The 21,586-nt window shown below is 33.3% G+C and overlaps 3 protein-coding genes across 3 annotated transcripts in view; all 3 read right to left on the bottom strand.

The window, feature by feature from the left end:
- The window catches only part of LOC110660228 (uncharacterized), a 21,183-nt gene extending 6,992 nt beyond the window's left edge, over positions 1–14,191 (bottom strand). The window contains exon 1 of the mRNA XM_058133533.1: positions 14,153–14,191. The gene's annotated coding sequence lies outside the window, so the exon portion shown is untranslated. The remainder of the gene's footprint in view (positions 1–14,152) is intronic.
- On the bottom strand, positions 6,815–8,212 carry LOC131172544 (uncharacterized). Its single transcript, XM_058133532.1, has 3 exons — positions 8,024–8,212; positions 7,283–7,950; positions 6,815–7,116 (listed from the first exon to the last, which is right to left on the bottom strand). Exons 2-3 carry the CDS (start codon positions 7,928–7,930, stop codon positions 7,018–7,020), a joined length of 747 nt encoding a protein of 248 aa, XP_057989515.1. The 5' UTR covers positions 7,931–7,950; positions 8,024–8,212; the 3' UTR covers positions 6,815–7,017.
- Positions 13,521–21,586, bottom strand: LOC131172545 (auxin-responsive protein SAUR68-like). The gene is made up of 2 exons (XM_058133534.1): positions 21,577–21,586; positions 13,521–13,957 (listed from the first exon to the last, which is right to left on the bottom strand). Exons 1-2 carry the CDS (start codon positions 21,584–21,586, stop codon positions 13,521–13,523), a joined length of 447 nt encoding a protein of 148 aa, XP_057989517.1.

The following is a 21,586-nucleotide window of genomic DNA, read 5'->3' as shown; positions in this document are numbered from 1 at the left end:
TTCCTAAATTACAATTCAAGTCTCAATCAATATTTATAGCAATTTTCAACACAACATGTATCACAAAATATTCAATTAATTTGTCAACATAATCAATATATCTCAAATATATCAATTCAATTTATCGTCAATGTCTCTCAACATCCAATATCATGCATGGATAATAAATTATACAAAAGTAAAAAGATTAAAGTTAGAAAAATCAAACACAATAATTTTTATAGTGGTTTGGCTTAACTAACCTACATTCATTCTCTCAAATAACTTTCTTTGAGCATTCACTCCACTATTTACTCTTTTAAAGGTAAGAGACCAAAAGTCCTTTACAAATTCTTCAACACCAAGCCTTTATAAAGGTAGCTTGAAACCTTAACAAGTGCTATCTCAAGCACTCACACTCACAAGCTTTAATAGGTGCTTGTACAACCTCTCTTAAATACAATTTAATGTTTTAACACTCACTCTCACTCAATACAAATCAAACTATAAAGAAAAGATGAGTTGATTTGCCAATGGTAGCTTAAACACTTTAAAGCTCTTGAATGAAAGCAATAAATGAAAATATCAAGATTGGAGAGCAATTATAGGATTTCATTAAGTGTAAAATGAAGTAAAAAAAAGTGTATTTATAGTTCCAAATTATTTTAGACTGTTTTAAACCTTTTTGGAACATTACACACACTGTTCTAGGCAAATTAGCCGCTATTTTGTCTTTTTGCACGAAGTAGAATAACTCTAATCATTTAGCAAACTAATGAAATTTTGGCAATAGTAGCAAACTGGTTAGGGATAAATTTTGACAACTGTCCCTGAACTTATCTAGTTGTAACATTACAGTCTCTCAACTTAAAAATGTAACATAAAACTCCATCAACTTTTAAATTTTGCACAGTAAAATCCCTCAAACCTCCAATTACCAGTTTTTCAGTTAGACGATGACGTGGATAGTTCTAGTATGGAGATTAGTCAGTATTTCTCTTTTCTCTCTCAAGTTATGTGTAAATTGAATCATTTTTCTCTCTATAGACAGAATAATTTTTCATGCATAAAGAGAATAATTTTACACTTTACATAAGAGAGGAGAGAGAAATGTTGACTAAGTATCATGCATGAGCTATTCACATCAGTTTCTAACTAAAAAATCAGTAATTAAAAATCAGAGGGATTTTACTGTACAAAATTTGAAAGTTCAGGGGATTTTATGTTACATTTTAAAATTAAAGGACTATAGTGTTACAACTACATAAGTTTAGGGATAGTTGTTGAAATTTAATCAACTAGTTAGCAAACTATAATTTTAGCAAAAATATTAGCAAACTAATATTTTAGCAAACAAGTTAGCAAACTAATTTACCAAATACCCGTTTCAAATATAAAAAAAAAATTAATTTTTAAAAATCTGATTTAGACCTTAAGAGAATTATATATTCCAATAGAAATATCCAAGGTCATGATGAGAGAATTTTATAAAGTAATTGAAAGAAAAATCAATTTGAGCTCCAATTGACTAAAACTTTCATCTATTCTTTTTACACAAATCCTGAGGCCCAATTCATAAATCTATGACTTTCATACCTTCAACTTGAGTCTTAGGTTTTATAATCTTGTTCTTTCTCAACTTAAATTCATCTTGGGATGCCTTTGAGTGCCCTTCCTCCTTAGATGCAACTTCAAATATTCTTCATGAATAAGAGAAAGAATCTACACATCACTTGGAATTGAGTTAAATAGATTTTAGTTGAGTTTTGTTATCATCAAAATCAATGCTCATTTTGAGCTAGACGGGTCAACATTGTATTACTAGCAGATGTATTATTATTATTGGTGACAATAAATGGCAGTTCATAAGTTGTTGAAGCACTGCATTTACTACAAGGTGCACCTCTCCGAGCAGTAACACACCGGTGGTGATAATTTAAACAACCATAAACTATTCTTCCTGCCTTAGGTTGTATGTGATAAGTGTCATGTCAGCCAACCATTTCTGGTTTTTTTAGCAGCCTAATTACAGTTCCTACAGGCAAAGAAAGGAGGATGAAGAGGAAATCCACAAAGTCTTTTTCGGCTTCTGCAAAAAGGACTTTGTTCGTCTTCTTGTCGATCAATAGCTTCAAGTTCACTTTCTTCTTGGTATCTATTCTTGATAATGCATTGCTCATATCTACATTTATAATAAATCTAATTATTTTGTTTTCAGAATTCAGAAAAGAAAAAAACACACACACGCAGAGATCGAGATGGAGAGACATATATATGAACATAAACAGCAGAACGAGATGAATTAATGTACCGGCCGGGTGCCTGCTGCTTTGGCTCGTCTAGTTCTAGTTAAAAATTCACACTGAATTGTGAATGAAGCCAGAGGTGTTCTATAATATATACAGTTTTGGTATGCCAGAGGGTGAAGGGAGGTGTGAATATTCATTTATTTATCATTTTATCAATTTAATTCACAAATTTTAATATTAATTACTTTTAATTTTAAAAATCAGTTCAATTGACAATTAATGTGATCCAAATTAGTAAAATTGATATAATGATTAAATTAAATTTTTGGGATTCAAAATCTCTATAATATATATATATATATATATATATATATATATATATATATATATATATATATATATATATATATATATATATATATATATATATATTAGTCTTAAATGTGTTTTCCAAATACCAAAGGTAAGAGCAGCTTATAGGGTTATAATTTTTTAGAGACCAAAAAAAAAATTATGCTAACGGTGAGGAATAAATTTTGATTAATTATTTTAATAATTAATTTTAACTTAACAAAGGGTACAATAGTCTTTTTGCCTAAACTAACGGCAATTAGGTTACAAATTAATATAGAGTGACCTTGAATTTTAACAGAAGAAAAAGTAATTAGGGACTAAATTGTTTAATTTTACAAAATATATACAGGAATTAAATTGTGATTAATAGTAAAATTTAAGAATTAAATAATAATTTTTTTTAAATAAAAAATTGTTAAATTTATAAATTAAATCTATAAAATTGAAAAAAAAAATTCTTAATTTTCAAGAACTTAGATTGGAAGTAAGGATGACTGATGACTTGGTTACACATAACTAACTTTCTTTCTCTTTTCCCTTCTTCTTCCTCTGTTTTCTTTTCTATCTTTTATATAAAAAAAAATGTAATTCTTGTCTTTTAAACTCCTTTCTTTTCATTCTTTGCAACTAGACATCAATCCATGAGATGTAAAAATTAATTTTAATTTTATTTATTTAATATAATATAAATAAAAACATATTTAAATATTATATTTTATAATGTTAATGCAACTTTTTAATGTTATGATATAAAGTTCAATGATGAAAAAATAATAATTTATTTTTAAAAAATATTTTTCATATTTTAAAACACTAAAATAATAGTCAATGCAATGCCTAATATAAAAAAAGCCAAGTTAAAAAATGACTTTCTCTTTTTAAAAGAGATAATTATTTTCTATTTTATAGACTTTGATAATCTTATAAAATGTAAAAACACTTATATATACATGATATAAATACATACCATTAATTTAATACTACAGCTAAATAATAAAAAATATTTTCATAAAAAATTGTTTTTTTAATAAATATTTTTTACAAAAAATATTTTCATATACAAATTATTTTTCACAAACAAAATAAATGGAGTCTTAATCATAAAATTGTAATTATATATTTTTGGCATTCTTACAAAAAAATGATGTAACACCCCTAATTTTTAAATTTATTATTTTTGGGTAAATATTGATATTTTATTTTATTTGAATTTTAGGAAATTATTTAAAATTTTTCGAAATTTTTGGACCTCGTTTTCGGTCCCAAGACAAAGTAAAAATTCAAAATTTTGTATCCTGAATCGGACTGGTCAAATCGAACCGGACCGGACCGATCAAATCGGACCGGCCTTTCTTTTCTTCTTCTTATCTTCCCCGCGCGTCCCGACCATCCTTCCTCTCTCTCCCGTTTTCTCTCTCCTCCCTCCTCCCCAAGCCGCGCCGCCGCCACCCAGCCCTCCCCACCTTGCCGGCGCGCCACCCCAGCCTCCACCCTCGAAGCCGGGCAATGCGTAGTGCGCTGTTTCGGCTTTCCGATCGAAATCTGGCCGATCTGGCCACCGATTGGGTCGGGTCTTGTGTCAAACACCATCTACACCTCGAGAGTTTTCCATAGACACCAAGAACACCAAAATCCATCAAGCGGTTTGTCCAATTTTTGTTCGGAAAGTTTTAGCCCATTTTGAATTTTGGGCTAGATTTCTCGCAAACCGTGAACCCCAAGAGAAAATCGAGAATACCAGAGCGCTCCACTCTTCGAGAGCTTCGCGGCAATATAAATTTCAAAATTTTCCGACACCGTTTTTTAATGGATCCCACGAAACTTCATAGTATTTTTTCAAGTATTAAATGAGCTTAGAAAATTCCGTAAAATTTATGTACTAACCCCCGTATTATGGGCTTCGTGTAGGTATCTTCAATTCGCGGAAAATTCGACAGTTGTCCGGGTCTATGAAATTCCGGCCACACAGACCGGTTATCGAAAAAGTCTTAGAATCAGATCGAGATTTTAGCTACCCCACCGTTGTCAGACGTCCCGAGCACGTCCCAGAGTCGGAATCGGCATAGGTAAACCCGAATCTTGCTTTTTCATAATTTTCTAGTGCTTAAATGGGATTAAAAATCCATAAAATATTCGTGGTAGCTCAGAAAGTTATGATTCTTTTTGCATTAGCCTAGTAATATTGCTAAGGTCCGCGGGGCAAAGTTTTAGAATTTTTAGAGTTTATTTGGGTAGTTTTTGCAAAAAGGATCAATTATAAGGACTAAACTGTAAATTTATATATTGTGATTGATGACAGTTTGGATGGGCCCAGGCGGAGCTGTGTGATGTGATTGAGTTGTGGGTGTATGGTTAGTGGATATAGAAGTGTGTTTTAAACCCATTTGCAGGTTGGGTAGGTCCTAGGTATAGGGGAGACTCTGCTGGATTTTCAGCACGACTTAGGACGTCTTTGGTCTTTTTCTTAGTGTATTGAGTCAAATTTATTAAATGATTGTAATAAAATTGTCAGGTAAGCCGGGACAGCCTTCTTCCTCAGCCCACCCGCCACAGTGACTGCTGTCAAGTCTGTGAGTAAAATATTAATTTTAATTGTAATTTCGATATTATTATATGCATGTTTATTGGATTAGATGAGGGAGCGGAGCTCCCATTTATTTTTATGACATATTGAGTATATGGAGGGTGAGCTGAGCTCCCCAATTGATTATATATTGTGTTTACAGGTCGGGTGAGTCAAAAACTTCCCGTTGAAATGTCCATTTTATGGCAGGACTCTGTCTGGTTGAATTCTTGAAATTGGGCCCAAATGGGCCTTAGAGTTGGGTTAAGGAATAGTTAGTCTTACTATGGGCCTCGGGGGCCTTAGGCTGGCCCAAGTCCTAGTGCCGTTCCGTCCAATAGGTTGGGTTGTGACATATGAGATAAATGATATATAAAGTTATAGTTTTTTAAACAATTCTCTATTTTTTTTTCTTTTATAATATTATACTTAGCATTGACAAAATATCAATCAATTCACAATTAACTGCTCATATAATATTTATTTTTCAACTAAATTTAATTATTATAAATTGTTTGAGTTGCTTATATTTATGCATTTCATGATCATTTGCAATTGATTGAAAATTATAATAATACAAAGATAAAAATTATATGATCAAGTAATTGTGATTTGATTTAGACATTATATAACAATACAAATTCAATTGACCTAACTAATTGTAGGCTCTAAATTAATTAGAGATTTTAAATAATTAAATTATTTTAATAATTGAATTAAGGATTATTTAAATCCTTTAGCTACTTTTGTATCCCACTGATTGGGATGGTCTACACATTAAAATAAATTATTGGGATAGTGTACACATTAGAAAAAAATTATGTTAAAAAAAAAATTGAAGACCTTCACATGAAAGAAAACATTGAAAAGTGGCTGAAAATGAAGAAGAAGAAGAAACAAGCATAGACACCTAAGTTATTGCAATGGATACACACTCAGATCCAGCACAATTTATGAGATAAGCTTGTTTTAATACAAGGATCTTCATTTTAACGAAATAAAAGATGTAATTCTCATTTTAGCCAAATTTAAATTCAACTTCTTACTGTGTTAATCAGGCATTTGTTGAGTTGGCTTGATGGAACTCTATTAATGCCTAAACTAGGATTAACTTGAACAAATGACAATGTTTTATGCTAATATTTTTCAAAAATTTTGCCTACTTTCTCAACCTCCCCTCTATCCTTTCTATTTCCTTTCCTCTCCCCTCTCAGATCATTTGCTGAATGGCTTCCTGGATCAATTTTTTGAATAAGCAATTCCTAAAATACAAGAATTGGATCACAGTGCACATAATTTTAGTTGCCATCCAAATTCTAATGGATGATCAAGTGGAGGTGGGATTGCAATGTTATATATATAATGTGAAGTGTTCAACTGTACATACATGGAACAAATAGAAATTTCAAAACAGAGTAAAACGGAGTTAATGTAATTCTCTTTCACTTGATTGCAGCTGGCTTTGGCCATTTACTTATAAGGGTGTTTAATTAATCACTAAAAAGTGTCGAGCCTGGGTAGTATTTTGGTAAAACCTTCCCAACAATGACAATTCCAGGATTCGAACCCCCTGATCTAGGTAAAATCCGCCTGAGGTTCAATTCCACACCACTGATTCAACCATTTCTTGGTGCTCAAACAAGGAATTTAATCTCAGTGCACATGGAAATAGCAAAAAGAAAATATTTAATTAGCAGTTGTAAGATTCATGAAAATGTTAATTGAAACTTCAACAACTACCAACCAAGATGGTGCAAAAACAAGATCAATTTACTCTTAATTATATATAAAGTACGGCAGGGCAATCGACAACGGTAAATAACTAATTATCAACTCCCTCAAAACCAGGAAAGATCATATTCCAACATAGTTTCAATTTGGTGATGCAGCATCCTTGATCTCATCCTTAGCTAGGAAGACACTAGTAAGAGCTGCTTTTGACTGGAGAGAAGCCTTCAACAATTCCAGACCCTGCTAAAGATAAAAAAAATTAAGGGCTAAAACCAATATTAATTGTATGCTATATTGCCATTTAGCTTAGCTTGATTCAACGATTAAAAGCATAATTTTCCTTATCGACTACAAAAAAATAAAAAATAAAAAATTCCTAAAGGTAATGAGTTGAAGTTAAACATACCTCATCAATACCAAACTCAACCATCTTCTCATTAAGTGCGCTAAAACCCTTAACACTAAACTTGTTCAGCAGAGCAACACCAGAGACCATTGACAATGGTGACACTGACAAATCATCAGTCACCATGTATGTAACCAGGCCCTTCACCAAACCTCCCTCACTATTACTAGTTGCTGTATCACTAGCTGATGTATTATTTGGATTGGTGCCAATAAACGGCAGTTCATAAGTCATTGAACAACCGCAGTTACTACAACGAGAACCTCTCTGATCGGTAACGCACCGGTGGTTACTATAATTAGAACAACCATACAACTTTCGTCCTGCCTCAGGTTTTAGAGGGCGAGTGTCAGGCAGCAAGAGAGGCACATGTGCGAGCTGGGTTAATGGCACAGTGGGTTTTAGAAGAGAGTCCTTGCTTTGATTTGGCTGTATATAAGCTTCGTTAAGGTTTTCAAGGCTCTCGTAAAGATTTCCTATACAGCCAACCATTGCTGGTTTTTTAAGCAGCCTAATCACAGTACCTACAGGCAAAGAGAGAAGGGTGAAGAGGAAATCTACAAAATCTTTTCCAGCTTCTGCGAAAAGGACTTTGTTCGCCTTCTTGTCGATCAATAGCTTCAACCTTACTTTGTTTTTGGTAGCCATTCTTGATATGAAGCTGATATCTGCATTTAAACACATAATTGATTAATCTAATCATTTTTTCCGAATATAAAACGCAGAACGCGATGAATGTACCTGGTGCTTTGGTTTGTCAAGTTCCGGTTAAAAGTTCACGAAAGAAGCCAGAGGTGATATATGTTGCATGTGGTTCCCTCAAACATGGAGGGTGGCAGTTACATTTTGATGGACTATTAAAAAAAAAGGTTTAAAATTCAAAAAATATGTGTGCTGGTACCAAGCTGTAAATGCTTAGTACCAAAGGAACCAATTCTTAAGTCTTAAGAATATTGATTCATGTCCAGTTATCCAATGAGGAGATAATTTAATCACCGCTAGGCACAGTGCAACTATTTTAAAATTGTGTGGGAGAGTTGTTCTAAAACTAAAGTGAGTGTTACAAGATGGTGAAAAATTGAGAGCCAGTATTGTAAATTTAGAAATTATTTTCTAAAGGAGGAGTGACGAAAATGGTGAAGAAAATTTTGTGAGTTTTTTGGGAAAACACTTTTGAGTATCATTATTTTTTGTAGATCACATTTGTACTCTTTTTACAGGTTTTATTTGGAGTTTAACTCATGGACGTAGCCCAAAATTAAGAGTGAACCACATTAAATTTTTGTGTGCGATTTTATTTATTATTACTATAGTATTTATTTTTTGTTATTTAATTTGAGGTATTTTCCCCAATAAGTTGTATTGATTCCTACCTCAAGTGCTACAGAAATGGAGGCAAAGACAAATAAAATGGTCAATATAAATGGTGTGAATTACTACATATATGGAGATACAAGATGAAGGATCTCTTATTTGTGATGAAATTGCATTTAGCAGTGTTTGTTACAAATAAACCCAAAGACAAAACAGATGAGGATTGGGTATTTGAGCATGAGTAGGCATGTAGCTTCATCCGACGGTTTGTCAAAGATAATGTGTACAATCATATTTGCAGTAAGACTCATGCCCGGACATTGTGGAACAAACTTGAGGAACTTTATGCTTCAAAGACCGGCAAGAACAAATTATTTTATTTGACAAATCATCAGTCACCATGTATGTAACCAAGCCCTTCACGAAACCTCCCTCACTACCATTGGTTGCTGTATTCCTTACTAACTCAAACCAGCATTTTTGTTGATCAGCTTTTCAATGCTGTTCTGTTAGGTTCTTATTTGTTTTTCTCACTGCCATTTGTCTGCTATTGATATGTCTAAAATAATGGTTTGTAAATTTGTAAATGAACAAGTAGACGCATTAAAATGAAACACATAGAAGTAATATATAGACACTGAAGGCATATTGAGATGAATCAGTTTCTGGAATTCAACTAGGTTTATGAAGAGGCATAGCATACTAGTTGGATTTGAAGGAAGAAAAACAAAGAACAGATTTATGCTAGAACAATAGGAGAGAAAAAAAACATAAATTCATTAGTAAAACAGGGGATTTACATATACAAATTTAAAGATTTTTTCTTCATTTCTTCCTCATTTTCTTAATTCTCTAAAACTCTCTTTCCAGCTCTCTCAAAGTCTCTATGCTCTCTCTATTTCCAGCAGCAACACTCACTATTTCCAGCAGCAGCGCTCTCTTCCTTTAATATGGAAAGAATGCTTTCTTTAGTTAACATAGCCCATACTTGCACCATGCTTGGGTATGGCTGTTTCTTTACTTGTACACGTATATTTTACCTACTAAATCTCATCAGCTCCAACAATACTTCAATATGTTGAATGAGTTTCCTATCATACTTTTGACAGTTTTCTCCAAGCAGACACTAGTGTCTTTACATCAACGTTGCTGCATTGCATGAAGTCCCATATAATCATTTTAGCCACTGATGTTTTTCATTCGACATAATCTATTTTCCATTATGAATTGCTGAATGATTTAGCACATATATTACACTGTAATAAGGATTAGTTACAAAATTGAACTACTTCAATAAGCAAAATGAGCAGTTGTTGACTCGTATGTCCTTGATGTAAACCAACAGATGTTGAGCAGCAACTGGTTTCCATAGACATAAGCAAAGCTTTCTCTATATCTTTAACTAAACCCTTTTTGATGATTGAAACCACATACTCCATGAACACAGCATCAAATGGCAATTTGATAGGACCTTCACTTGATAGCCCATACACTTCTTCAGACATCTTCAATAGCTCTTTCATGATGTTATTGTTGAGATATGCTAGAGGAACAGTAAATCGCTTTTGATCTCTGGTGTAGATAACAAAATTTCCTGTAGTAGTTGATGTTGATGTATTAGAAGATTTAGCGTTTCTGTTGGTGCTGATCTTAGGAAAAGAAATTCTATTCCTCCTCATGGCAGTTCTCCTTTGCCACTTTCTTGCAATTTTGATGAGCTTCTTTGGGCTAATCATGCTTCTTGTTCTATGTTGGAAGAAGAGATTTAGATCTTAAGACAATATTGAGTTGATCAGTAAATGGAAAAGCAGTGGGTAGTAAATATAGTGAAAAGGTTTGGGAGTTGGGACATTCCATATCGTGTAGCTTTCCTTGTGCTGTTGTTATTTTCAATGTAGAAATAGGTGGTTAGTTAATTTAGAGGAGATACCTTGGGTTGTTAGCATAGTTATTTATGTTTAACAACTTGTTTCCTACAGTGAAGATGAATATTGTAACACCCCAAAATTTTAAATTTTATTATTTTATGAGTATTATGGATATTTTAATTTTATTTAAATGTTAAGAAATTATTTGAGATTTTTCGGATTTTCAAAATCGGGTCCGATTTTCCTAAAATATAAACTTTGATGATTTTTAAAAATTAATTTAAAGACCACGTGGCAAAACTAAAAATATATTTGGAGTTTATGAATTTTTCTAAATTTTCTGAAATTTTTTCGAATTTTTAGACCTCGTTTTCGGTCCCGAGGCAGAGTAAAAATTCAAAATTTTGTATCCTGAATCGAACCGGCCGAATCGAACCGACCGGATCGGACCGATCGAATCGGACCGGCCTTTTCTTTTTCTTCTTTCCCTTCCTCGCGCGCGTCCGACCTCCTCCCCTTCTCTCTCTCTTTTCTCTCTCCTCCCTCCTCCCCTTGCCGCGCCGCCACCTCCCCTGCCTCCCCACCTCCCCGGCGCGCCACCTCAGCCCTCCCTCATGGCCGGCCGCCGCCTGGAACGCCGGAAAACGGCTCCAGAAGCGACGCGCAGCGCGCGCGCGGCCATTCATCTTCTCGGCCGAAATCTGGCCGATCCGGCCACCAATCGGACTGAGTCTTATGTCTAAACTCATCTACCCATCGAGAGCTTTCCATAGACACCAAGAACACAAAAATCTGTCGAGCGGTTTGTTCGATTTTTGTTCCGGGAAGTTTTTAGCCCATTTCAACTTTTGGGCTAGATTTCTCGTAAACCGTGAACCCCACGAGAAAACCGAGAGTACCAGAGCGCTCCACTCGTCGAGAGTTTCGCGGCGACATAAATTTCGAATTTTTCTGACACTGTTTTTCGGTGGGTCTCACGGAACTTCGCATTGTTTTTTCGAGCATTAAATGAGCTTAGAAAATTCTGAAAAATTTATGTGCTAACCCCTGTGTTGTGGGCTTCGTGTAGGTATCCTCAATTCGCGGAAATTCGACAGTTGTCCGGGTCTGTGAATTTCCGGCCAGACAGACCCATTACCGGAAAAGTCTCCGAATTGGATCGAGGTTTTGGCTACCCCACTATTGTCAGATGTCCCAAGCGCGTCCTCGAAGTCGGAATTGGCAAAGGTAAACCCGAACCTTGCTTTTTCGTAATTTTCTAGTGCTTAAATAGGATTAAAAATTCATAAAATATTCGTGGTAGCTTAGAAAATTATGATTCTTTTTGCAATAGCCTAGCAATATTGCTAAGGACCGCGGGGCAAAGTTTTAGAATTTTTAGAGCTTGTTTGGGCAGTTTTTGCAAAAATGATCAATTATAAGGACTAAATTAAAATTTTACATATTGTGATGGATGACTGATTTGATGGGCCCAGGAGGGACTGTGTGATGTGATTGAGTTGTAGATATATGGATTGTGAGTATAGAAGTGTGTTTTGAGCCCTTTTGCAGGATGGGTAGGTCCTAGGTATAGGGGAGACTCTACCGGATTTTCGACACGACTTAGGACGTATTTGATCTTTTTCTTTGTTTGTATTGAGTCAAATTTATTAAATGATTGTAATAAAATTGTCAGGTGAGCCGGGACAGCCTTCTTCCTCCGCCCAGCCGCCTAAGTGACCATTGTCAAGTCTGTGAGTAAAATATTATTTTTAATTGTAATTTCGATATTATTATATGTTCAAGCATGCCCATGCATTACTTATATGCATATATTTATGTAGTTAAACTCTAGGCACGATTTATGTTGCATTCATAACAGTTAAAGTGTCATGGATGTTGTTGTGGTAATTTGGAGCAGTGTGCGTGCGTTGGCGTGCGTGTGATGTGGTGTGGACTATGGATAGGACGGGTAGTCACGGCTTGAGTTCTTCCCGATCCTTCGGGGGTAGTCACGGCTTGAGTTCTTCGCTAGGACCCCGATTTGGTTTATTAAGTGAAAGTCCAGCTTGAGTTCTTCGCTGGCACCAGGTTAGATTTAAGAGGACTGTATAGGGGATCAGCTCCCATATATTATGATTGATGTTACAGGGTGTGTGAGTGCTCCAAATTACCTTTTTGATGTTATGATGTGAAATTATTGCTGGTGTTGCATTTTACTCTATAGGGTGCATTAGTTTTAGATAGTTATAGAGATTATGGTTAAAATTGATATTTTACTCTCTGAGTCGAACGCTCACTCTGTTCAATATTTTTCTAGGCCACAGGAGGATATTTTTGAGGTTAACCTGCTTTTCTCCCTCGCAGGTCATTTATTAATGTCTGTATAAACCTGTTAACTCTAGAATTTCCGCATGTGTTAGAAGTATTTATTGAATTGGGTCTGTAATATAAATTTTTACTTTGGACCTGTAAACTTATTATGGTATGCATGATTGATGGACTCCCATTTATTTTTATGATGATTTGTGTATGTGGAGGGTGAGCTGAGCTCCCCAATTGATATATATTGTGTTTACAGGTCGGGTGAGCCAAAAACTCCCCGTTGAAAGGTCCATTTTATGGCCGGACTCTGTCCGGTTGATTTCTTGAAATTGGGCCCAAATGGGCCTTAGAGTTGGGTTAAGGAATAGTTAGGCTTACTACGGGCCTCGGGGGCTTTAAGCTGGCCCAGGTCCTAGTGCCGGTCCGGCCCATAGGTTGGGTCGTGACAAATATTGTTTGCATTCTCATTTTGTCTTTTGGTTCAAGGACACTACAAGGTCACAAATCACAAGGTCTCCAAGCTTTAGGAGAAAATTTTATAAATTAATGGGAGATTTTTTTTGAGGTTTTAAGAATTTGGATTACTGTTAGTAATGTCGAGTGTAGAGCATGAGCATGTTATTTTGCATTTTCAACTGATTGGCCTAATGCATATTGGACAAAAATAAGCATGAAAAACATTTTGAGACTTTTGATAAATTGTATGAAAATAAGCTATTGTGTGCCTTATTTACAAATCTAATTATAACTCTTCAAAAACTGCAAATTGGCAGCTGGTTGCTAGTTACTTGATCTTGCAGACAGAAAGACAGTGAAAAACAATGGCTAGTTATGGATGTCAAGAAAGCATTCTCAACATCTCTAGTAGCCTGCTGTTTGATCAAACCAAATGCATATCCCATATGCTCTGTGTCACATGGCAGTGTGAGAGGCCCCTTGTTTTGCAATCCAAATTCTTCTTCGGCCATGTTGAACAGCTGTTTGATGATTTCATTTCTAAGATATTCTAATGGAAGAAGGAAACCTTTTTTATCTGCTGAATACACAGCAAAATGGCCCTTTTCAGACACTGGTGATGTGCTGCAGTTGCTAGTATTAGTAATTCCAATGGCATGTGGCAATGTAATTCTCTTTCGCTTGATTGCAGCCAGCTTTTGCCATTTCCTTGCCAATTTAAGGAGTTTATTCGCTTTCTTGTCAATCAATAGCTTCAAGCTTACTTTGTTCTCGGCAGCCATTCTTAATTGATATATAGCACGATATCTGTATTTACAGACACATATAGTTAATCTAATTATTTTTTGCTTCCAAGAAAGAGAATGATTTAATTATCGAGAGGAGAGACATATATTTGACCATAAAAGGCAGAAGGAGATGAATGTACCTGTGCTTTGGCGCGTCAAGTTCCTAGTTATAAAAACTTACTGAGTTGTGAATGAAGCCATAGGTGATATATATAGAAGTGGGCAATAGAAGGTAAATGAAAGTAATGTATGTACAACATTTGTAACGTTATTACATATATCCCATTATATATATATTGATTTTATTAAATAAAAATTTATTAGAGAAGAAAGGGCGATGTAAATATTAATTTATTTATGATTTATTTAATTAAATAAAAAATATATTTATCATAAATAAAATCTGAACCTTTAATTTTTTTTCAAAAAAATATAAACCCTTTTATGAATTTTCAATTTTAATAATTTAATCTTTCAATTTTATCAATTTAATTATAAACTTTAACATTACTTTCAATTAGCACAGATATCCCAATTAGCTCACTTAAAATGCTGATTATATTAAAAAATACATTTTCTAAATTTGTGGGATTCATAATTCTTTGAAAAATATATATTTTTCATTAAATCGTAATAATTAATCACCATTCCTATTATTGTTCTTAAGGCTGCGATGTTTCACAAAAAATATTTTTTATTTAAAAATATTTTTTTGCATTTTTTAATATTTAATATACTAAAAATATAAGTAAACAAAAAATATAATAACACTTTTATATATATATACCATTAGTTCAACGATCAACATTGAAATATTTTCATAAAAAATATTATTTTAAAAATATTTTTTACATAAAATATTTTTCATATATAAATTATTTTTTATGAAATAAATTAACGAAGTTTAAATTTGTTGTCTAAATTTATAAATTTCTAATTATCAAAAGATTAACCTTAGCAATCAATTAACCCGATTGCTAAAATTAAAGGAATATTAAAATTGATAAATTAAAAATGAGTGAAAATTTTTATTTTTATTTTTCAAAAACCCTAAAAAATTATTTTATCATTTCACATTTTAATTAGAGTATATATAGCTTTATTGTAAAATTTTCAAGTATATATATATGAAAAAATTTCTTAATTTTCAAGAACTTAGCCTGGAAGGAACTAAGGACGACGGATGACTCAGGACTCACTTTGCTTCCCTTTGTCTCTCTTTCTCTTTCTCTTATATTTGGTCTTTTCTCATTAGCTTTGTTTCTAACTTTTTTGTCACTCACTTTTCTTTTCTTTTTTATTATTAAAGATATTGCCATTCTTGTCTTTTTTAACTTCCTTCTTTTCATCCTTTTCAACCATAAGATGCACAAATTAATTTTAATTTTATTTATATAATACAATATTATTAATAAAAAATATTTTATATTGTTAATGCAAAATTTTAATTAATGTTATGATTGTATGTAAGATGCAATGATTAAAAAAATAATAATTTAATCATAAATTTTTAATTAAATATTTCTGGCATTACTTTTTTAAAAATATGACGTAAATAATATAGAGCTTTTTTATTTTCATCATGATTCCTTAAATTTCTTTTTCAAGTTAAACGTTGGCAGTCATTTTTTTTCCTTTGTAATATTATACTTAGCATTGAGTTTATATATATATTGAGTTTATAATATAGTTGTAAAATATTATATTTAATTAAAAAATGAAAAAAGTCATGGAAATTAAGGATATTAAAAATGTTGTGGAAAGAATATATGTGAACCATCTTTTGATTTGTGAAGAACAAAGTTTTGTTTGAAAAGAGGGAAAAATCTTTATATTTACTTCAAATTTAAACTATGACCTCAATTTTAAAATATATTATTTTTAGCTAAAATTCAATTGGAAACTTGATGCTTAACTCCTCATTAATTCGTGGCATTTGTCATTATATGGGGAAATTTTTTTTTTTCTTAGTAGGAGATTAGGGAGTAGAGACTCGAAATTACCAAGTGAATGATATATTTTCAATATCATAATAAAACAGGTTAGCTAAAAAGTATTATACAGGTTAAATGCAGATGTCTGAGCAACTAAAATAATTTATAATAATTAAATTTAATTGAAAAAGAAAATTATATGAGCAATTGATTAATATTATGTAACACCCAAATTTAATTAATTGAAATAAATTTGAATTCTAAATTAACAGTCCAAAATTTTAATTAAGTTATTTTAATAGTTAAATTAGGAATTATTTAAACCCTTTAGCCACTTTTGTATCCCTCCCATATGGGATACTACAAATTAATATAAGAAAATAAAAATGAAGATCTCTTCACATGAAAGCGAACATTGGAAAGTTGCTGAAAATGAAGAAGAAGAAGAAGAAACAAGCACTGTTATGCAAACTTTTCGACTTTTAAGATGTCCATCAGTGTCCTATTTGGATTTGCAATGGCACACACTCAGATCAATCAAAACTTATTGCTTAGGAGAGAAGTTTGTCACCAAAGCTTGTTCACCGAGAATTTCTTACCTACACCATGGATATAAAATAGACCATATATGATAGGATTCACTTATTAAATATATGAATTGTAAGTAGGTTTATGTAACACCCCTAATTTTTAAATTTATTATTTTTGGGCAAATATTGATGTTTTAATTTTATTAAAATTTTAGGTAATTATTTGAGATTTTTCAGATTTTTGAAATCAGGTTTGATTTTCCGAAAATATAAAACTTTGATAATTTTTAAAAATTAATTTAAAGACCACGTGCCAAAACTAAAAATATATTTGGAGTCTACAAATTTTTCTGAGTTTTCTAGAATTTTTTTCGGAATTTTTGGGCCTCGTTTTCGGTCCCAAGACAGAGTAAAAATTTAAAATTTTATATCCTGAATCGAACCGACCGAATCAAACCGAACCGGATCGGACTGATCGAATCGGACCGGCTCCTTCTTCCTTTTTCTTCCTCCCCGCGCGCGTCCCGACCCCTCGCTCTTTCTCTCCCGTTTTCTCTCTCCTCCATCCTCCCCTCCCCGCGCACCGCCCCACTACCTCCCCACGGCCGACCAATGCTCCAAACGGCCAGAAAACGCAGGCAAACGCCACCCCTGCGCGGGCACGACGCTTCGTATTTCTGGCCGTTTCGACCACCAATCGGACCGAGTCTTGTGTCTAAACCCATCTACACCTCGAGATCTTTCCATAGACACCAAGAACACCAAAATCCATCGAGCAGTTTGTCCAATTTTTGTCCGGAAATTTTTAGCCCATTTTGACTTTTGGGCTAGATTTCTCGCAAACTATGAACCCCACGAGAAAACCGAGAGTACCAAAGTGCTCCACTTGTCGAGAGCTTCGCGGAAATATAAATTTCGAAATTTTCCGACACCGTTTTTCGATGGGTCCCACGGAACTTCGCAGTATTTTTCCAAGCATTAAATGAACTTAGAAAATTCCGTAAAAATTTTATACTAACCCCCGTGTTGTGGGCTTCGTGTAGGTATCTTCAATTCACGGAAATTCAACAGTTGTCCGGGTTTGTGAATTTCCGGCCAGACAGACTGGCTACCGAAAAGGTCTCCTAATTGGATCAAAATTTTGGCTACCCCACCATTGTCAGATGTCCCAAGCGCGTCTCCAGAGTCGGAATCGGCATAGGTAAACCCGAACTTTCGTAATTTTCTTGTACTTAAATGGGATTAAAAATCCATAAAATATTCGTGGTAGCTCAGAAAATTATTATTCTTTTTGTAATAGCCTAGTAATATTGCTAGGGACCGCGGGGCAAAGTTTTAGAATTTTTAGAGCTTATTTGGGCAGTTTTTGCAAAAAATGATCAATTATAAGGACTAAACTGTAAATTTACATATTATGATTGATGACTGTTTGGATGGGCCCAGGAGAGGCTGTGTGATGTGATTGAGTTGTGAGTGTATGATTTTGTGAGTGTATGATTTGTGAATATAGAGGTGCGTTTTGAGCCCTTTTACAGGTTGGGTAGGTCCTAGGTATAGGGGAGACTCTGCCGGATTTTCGGCACGACTTAGGACATATTTGGTCATTTTCTTAGTTTGTATTGAGTCAAATTTATTAAATGATTGTAATGAAATTGTCAGGTGAGCCGGGACAACCTTCTTTCTCCGCCCAGCCGCCACAGTGACCGCTGTCAAGTCTATAAGTAAAATATTAATTTTAATTGTAATTTCGATATTATTATATGTTTAAGCATACCCATACATTAATTATATGTATGTCTCTATATAGTTAAACTCTAGGCACGTTTTATGTTGCATTCACAACTGTTAAAGTGCCATGGATGTTGTTGTCGTAATTTGGAGCAGTGTGTGTGCGTTGGCGTGCGTGTGATGTAGTGTTGACTATGGATAGGACGGGTAGACACGGCTTGAGATCTTCGCTAGGACCCGGTCCCTCGGGGTAGACACGGCTTGAGTTCTTCGCTGGGACCCCGATTTGGTTTATTAAGCGAAAGTCCGGCTTGAGTTCTTCACTGGCACATGTTAGATTTAAGAGAGCTGTATAGGGAATCAGCTCCCATATATTATGATTGATATTACTGGGTGTGTGAGTGCTCTAAATTACCTTTTTTATGTTATGATGTGAAATTATTGCTTATGTTTAGTTTTGAAGAGAAAAAATCGATTAAACTAAACCGAACGGAATAGTTTTATTGATTTTTGAATTGATTTATTTTTATGGGAAATTTATGAATTATATGTATATATATATATATATATATATATATATTGTTTAATTTCATTGATTAATAGTTATTAAGTTCAAATCAATGTTAAAATCAGACCAAATAATTTGAAAATCAAGTCTAAATTAAGAAATCAATTAAAAATAAAAATTGATTGTTTGAATCGAATCGAATCGAAATAGAACAATTCGGTTCGATTTAATTTTTCATCTATTTCGATTCAATTTTTAAAATTTATAATTCGATTTTTATGATTTGATTTGGTTCGATTCAATTTAAACCAAATGCTCATCCCTACTTGCTCTCCCTAATTCGCGTTCCAAGCAAGATCTACAGGTGAAGCAAGACCCACTCGTAGACATCATTGTCCCTCAGTCTTAATATTGCCTTCCTTGCCTTAATATTAGTGATGTTAATGAAATCGAGGATGCAAATCTTGTTGCTTGAACATAATGGCGGCCAAAGCTGTGAAATTGGTTATCTGGTGAACAGGGGCGGACGTGGGTGCATGATAAGAGGGGCCCTGGCCTCACCCCACACTAGGGGAGAGCAATTTTCGGTTTAAACCGAAAAATCAAATTGAACCGATTGAATTCAGTTCAATCAGTTCGGTTTTAAAATTCAATTGGTTCGGTTCGATTTATAATTTTGATAATTTCGGTTAATCGGTTCGGTTCAGTTATTTTCTTAAAAAAAATAAAAAAACTAAACCGAACCGAAATTATTAATATATATATAGGAAATAAAAAAAAAATCGAATCGAATTGAATCAAACCGAATCGAACCAAACCGAAATCAAAGAAAACCGAACCAAACCTTAAGATTTTTTAGTTTTGATTTCTAATTTTTTTTGTTTTTATGTTTTTATTATTTAGATTTAATGTTAAAAATATGAAATTTTATAAATTTCGGTTTGATCAGTTTAAAATCGAACCAATATTTATCGGTTCGATTTTCTCTTATCAATCGATTTGATTTGATTTTTAAAATTTTTAATTTTCGATTTTTGATTTTATCGATTCAGAACCGAACCGACCGTTTGCACACTCCTACCCCACACCACCAACCACCGCGCCACCTCCCCCCCTCTCTCCTTCGCTAATTTTTTTAAAAAATTATATGTTAAGCTTCTCCTTTAAAGAAATTAAAGTTTTAATAATTTTTATATTTAAATTATTAAAAATTTTAATTTTAGTGATTAATTTTGTAAGTGTCTCTAACGAGAATAATCAAATTTAATATTTAAAATTAATTTTACCACTAATTATGAAAATAATTAAATATTAAAACTTAAAAATCTATTTTTTATGCATAAAAATTTGCATTTATTTCTTTTATTTCTATAGAGTCAAAATTTTTAGTTGTTATTTATTATAGTAATTATAAATTATTATTTAAAACTATAATTAATTTAAAAATATCTTTATACACACTTAAACTTTTAAAACCTATTTTATGATATTTTCAATGATGTGTTTGACTCACAATTTCTTGAACAATAAGTTTAATAATCATATAATATAATTACTTATTCTTAGTGTAATTTTAGATCAAAAGAAACGTGTGCATCATTTAGAATTAAATGACATTTGTCAATTGACAATAAAGTTCTTTTTTACTGTTTATTGTATATATATTAAAAAAATTGCTAAAAAGGTTACTATAAATTCAATTATAGATAATTTTCTTGACATAAAGGACTCTTTTTTTAATATGCTATATATAATAGTGAAATAAATTGATATTTAAATGTTGACCCCTCCATTCCTGCGTCCACCCCTGCTGGTGAACCTTTTTTAGCGTTGAAAAAGTCTAAGAGGATGTGTAGGGAGAGAGCATTCTTGATGGCGTATAAGCAAGGCGATTGGCAAAGAGCTCAAAGAGGGCGGTTAATACAAGACAACATTGGTTTTGCCCTATCCATCACATGTCACCCCGTAGCATCTCTCCGTTAAACTCACTTCATCAAAGTATTTGCAATGGAAAGCTCAACTTCTTCTTCTGCTTAATGGCTATAATCTTGCTCTAATGTCCAATGAATTTTGACCAACCTTGGATGACAACGGACCTAATCCTGATTTTTTTAGTGGTTTCAACAGGACCAACTTATACTGAGTAGGATATTTTGCTCCATGTCTGAGCCCCTTCTACCGCAAATCGTCGGCTCCACTAACGCTAAAAGAGGCATAGAACAAGCCAACCACCATTTTCTCTTTTGGGTCTTGCACTCAAGTACTTCAACTTCGAAAACAGTTGAAGCATCTCATTAAAGGCGCTGATACTGTTAGCACTTGTATGAGGTATGGTCACATGTAATAGAAGAATCGCTTGTTAGTGATATCCTTCAAAGATTTGGCAGCAATTATCTACCACTTATACGTGCTATTGAGGCTCAAAATGCACTTAAATCCTCTGACGATCTTTATCCTTTCTACTGAGTGAGGAGACCCAGTTAAAGATAGAATCTCTCCTTATCACGCCCAATGTACCACCAAAACACCAACACCTCAATCCTTGATCTCATCCTTAGCAAGGAAACACTAGTAAAAGCTGCTTTAGACTGGAGAGAAGCCTTCAACAATTCCAGACCCTGCTAAAAGGCACAAAAGAAACACTATTAAGGGCTAGAACCAATAATAATTGCATGATATATTGCCTTATAACAAACATGCATTAACCTCATGACTCAGTTTATTAATAACAAATTCTTAATCTTCATGTTATTAGAAACTAGCATAAGTGTAAGTTAAACATAACTTATCAATGCCAAACTCAACCATTTTCCCTTTAAGTGCACTAAAACCCTTAACATTAAACTTGTTCAGCAGAGCAACACCAGAGATCAT

This window comes from Hevea brasiliensis, chromosome 14 (assembly GCF_030052815.1).
Source record: "Hevea brasiliensis isolate MT/VB/25A 57/8 chromosome 14, ASM3005281v1, whole genome shotgun sequence".
In the NCBI taxonomy this organism is placed as follows: Eukaryota; Viridiplantae; Streptophyta; class Magnoliopsida; order Malpighiales; family Euphorbiaceae; genus Hevea; species Hevea brasiliensis.
Note: the sequence above shows the minus strand (reverse complement) of the source record. Positions and strands in the feature narration are given on the sequence as shown.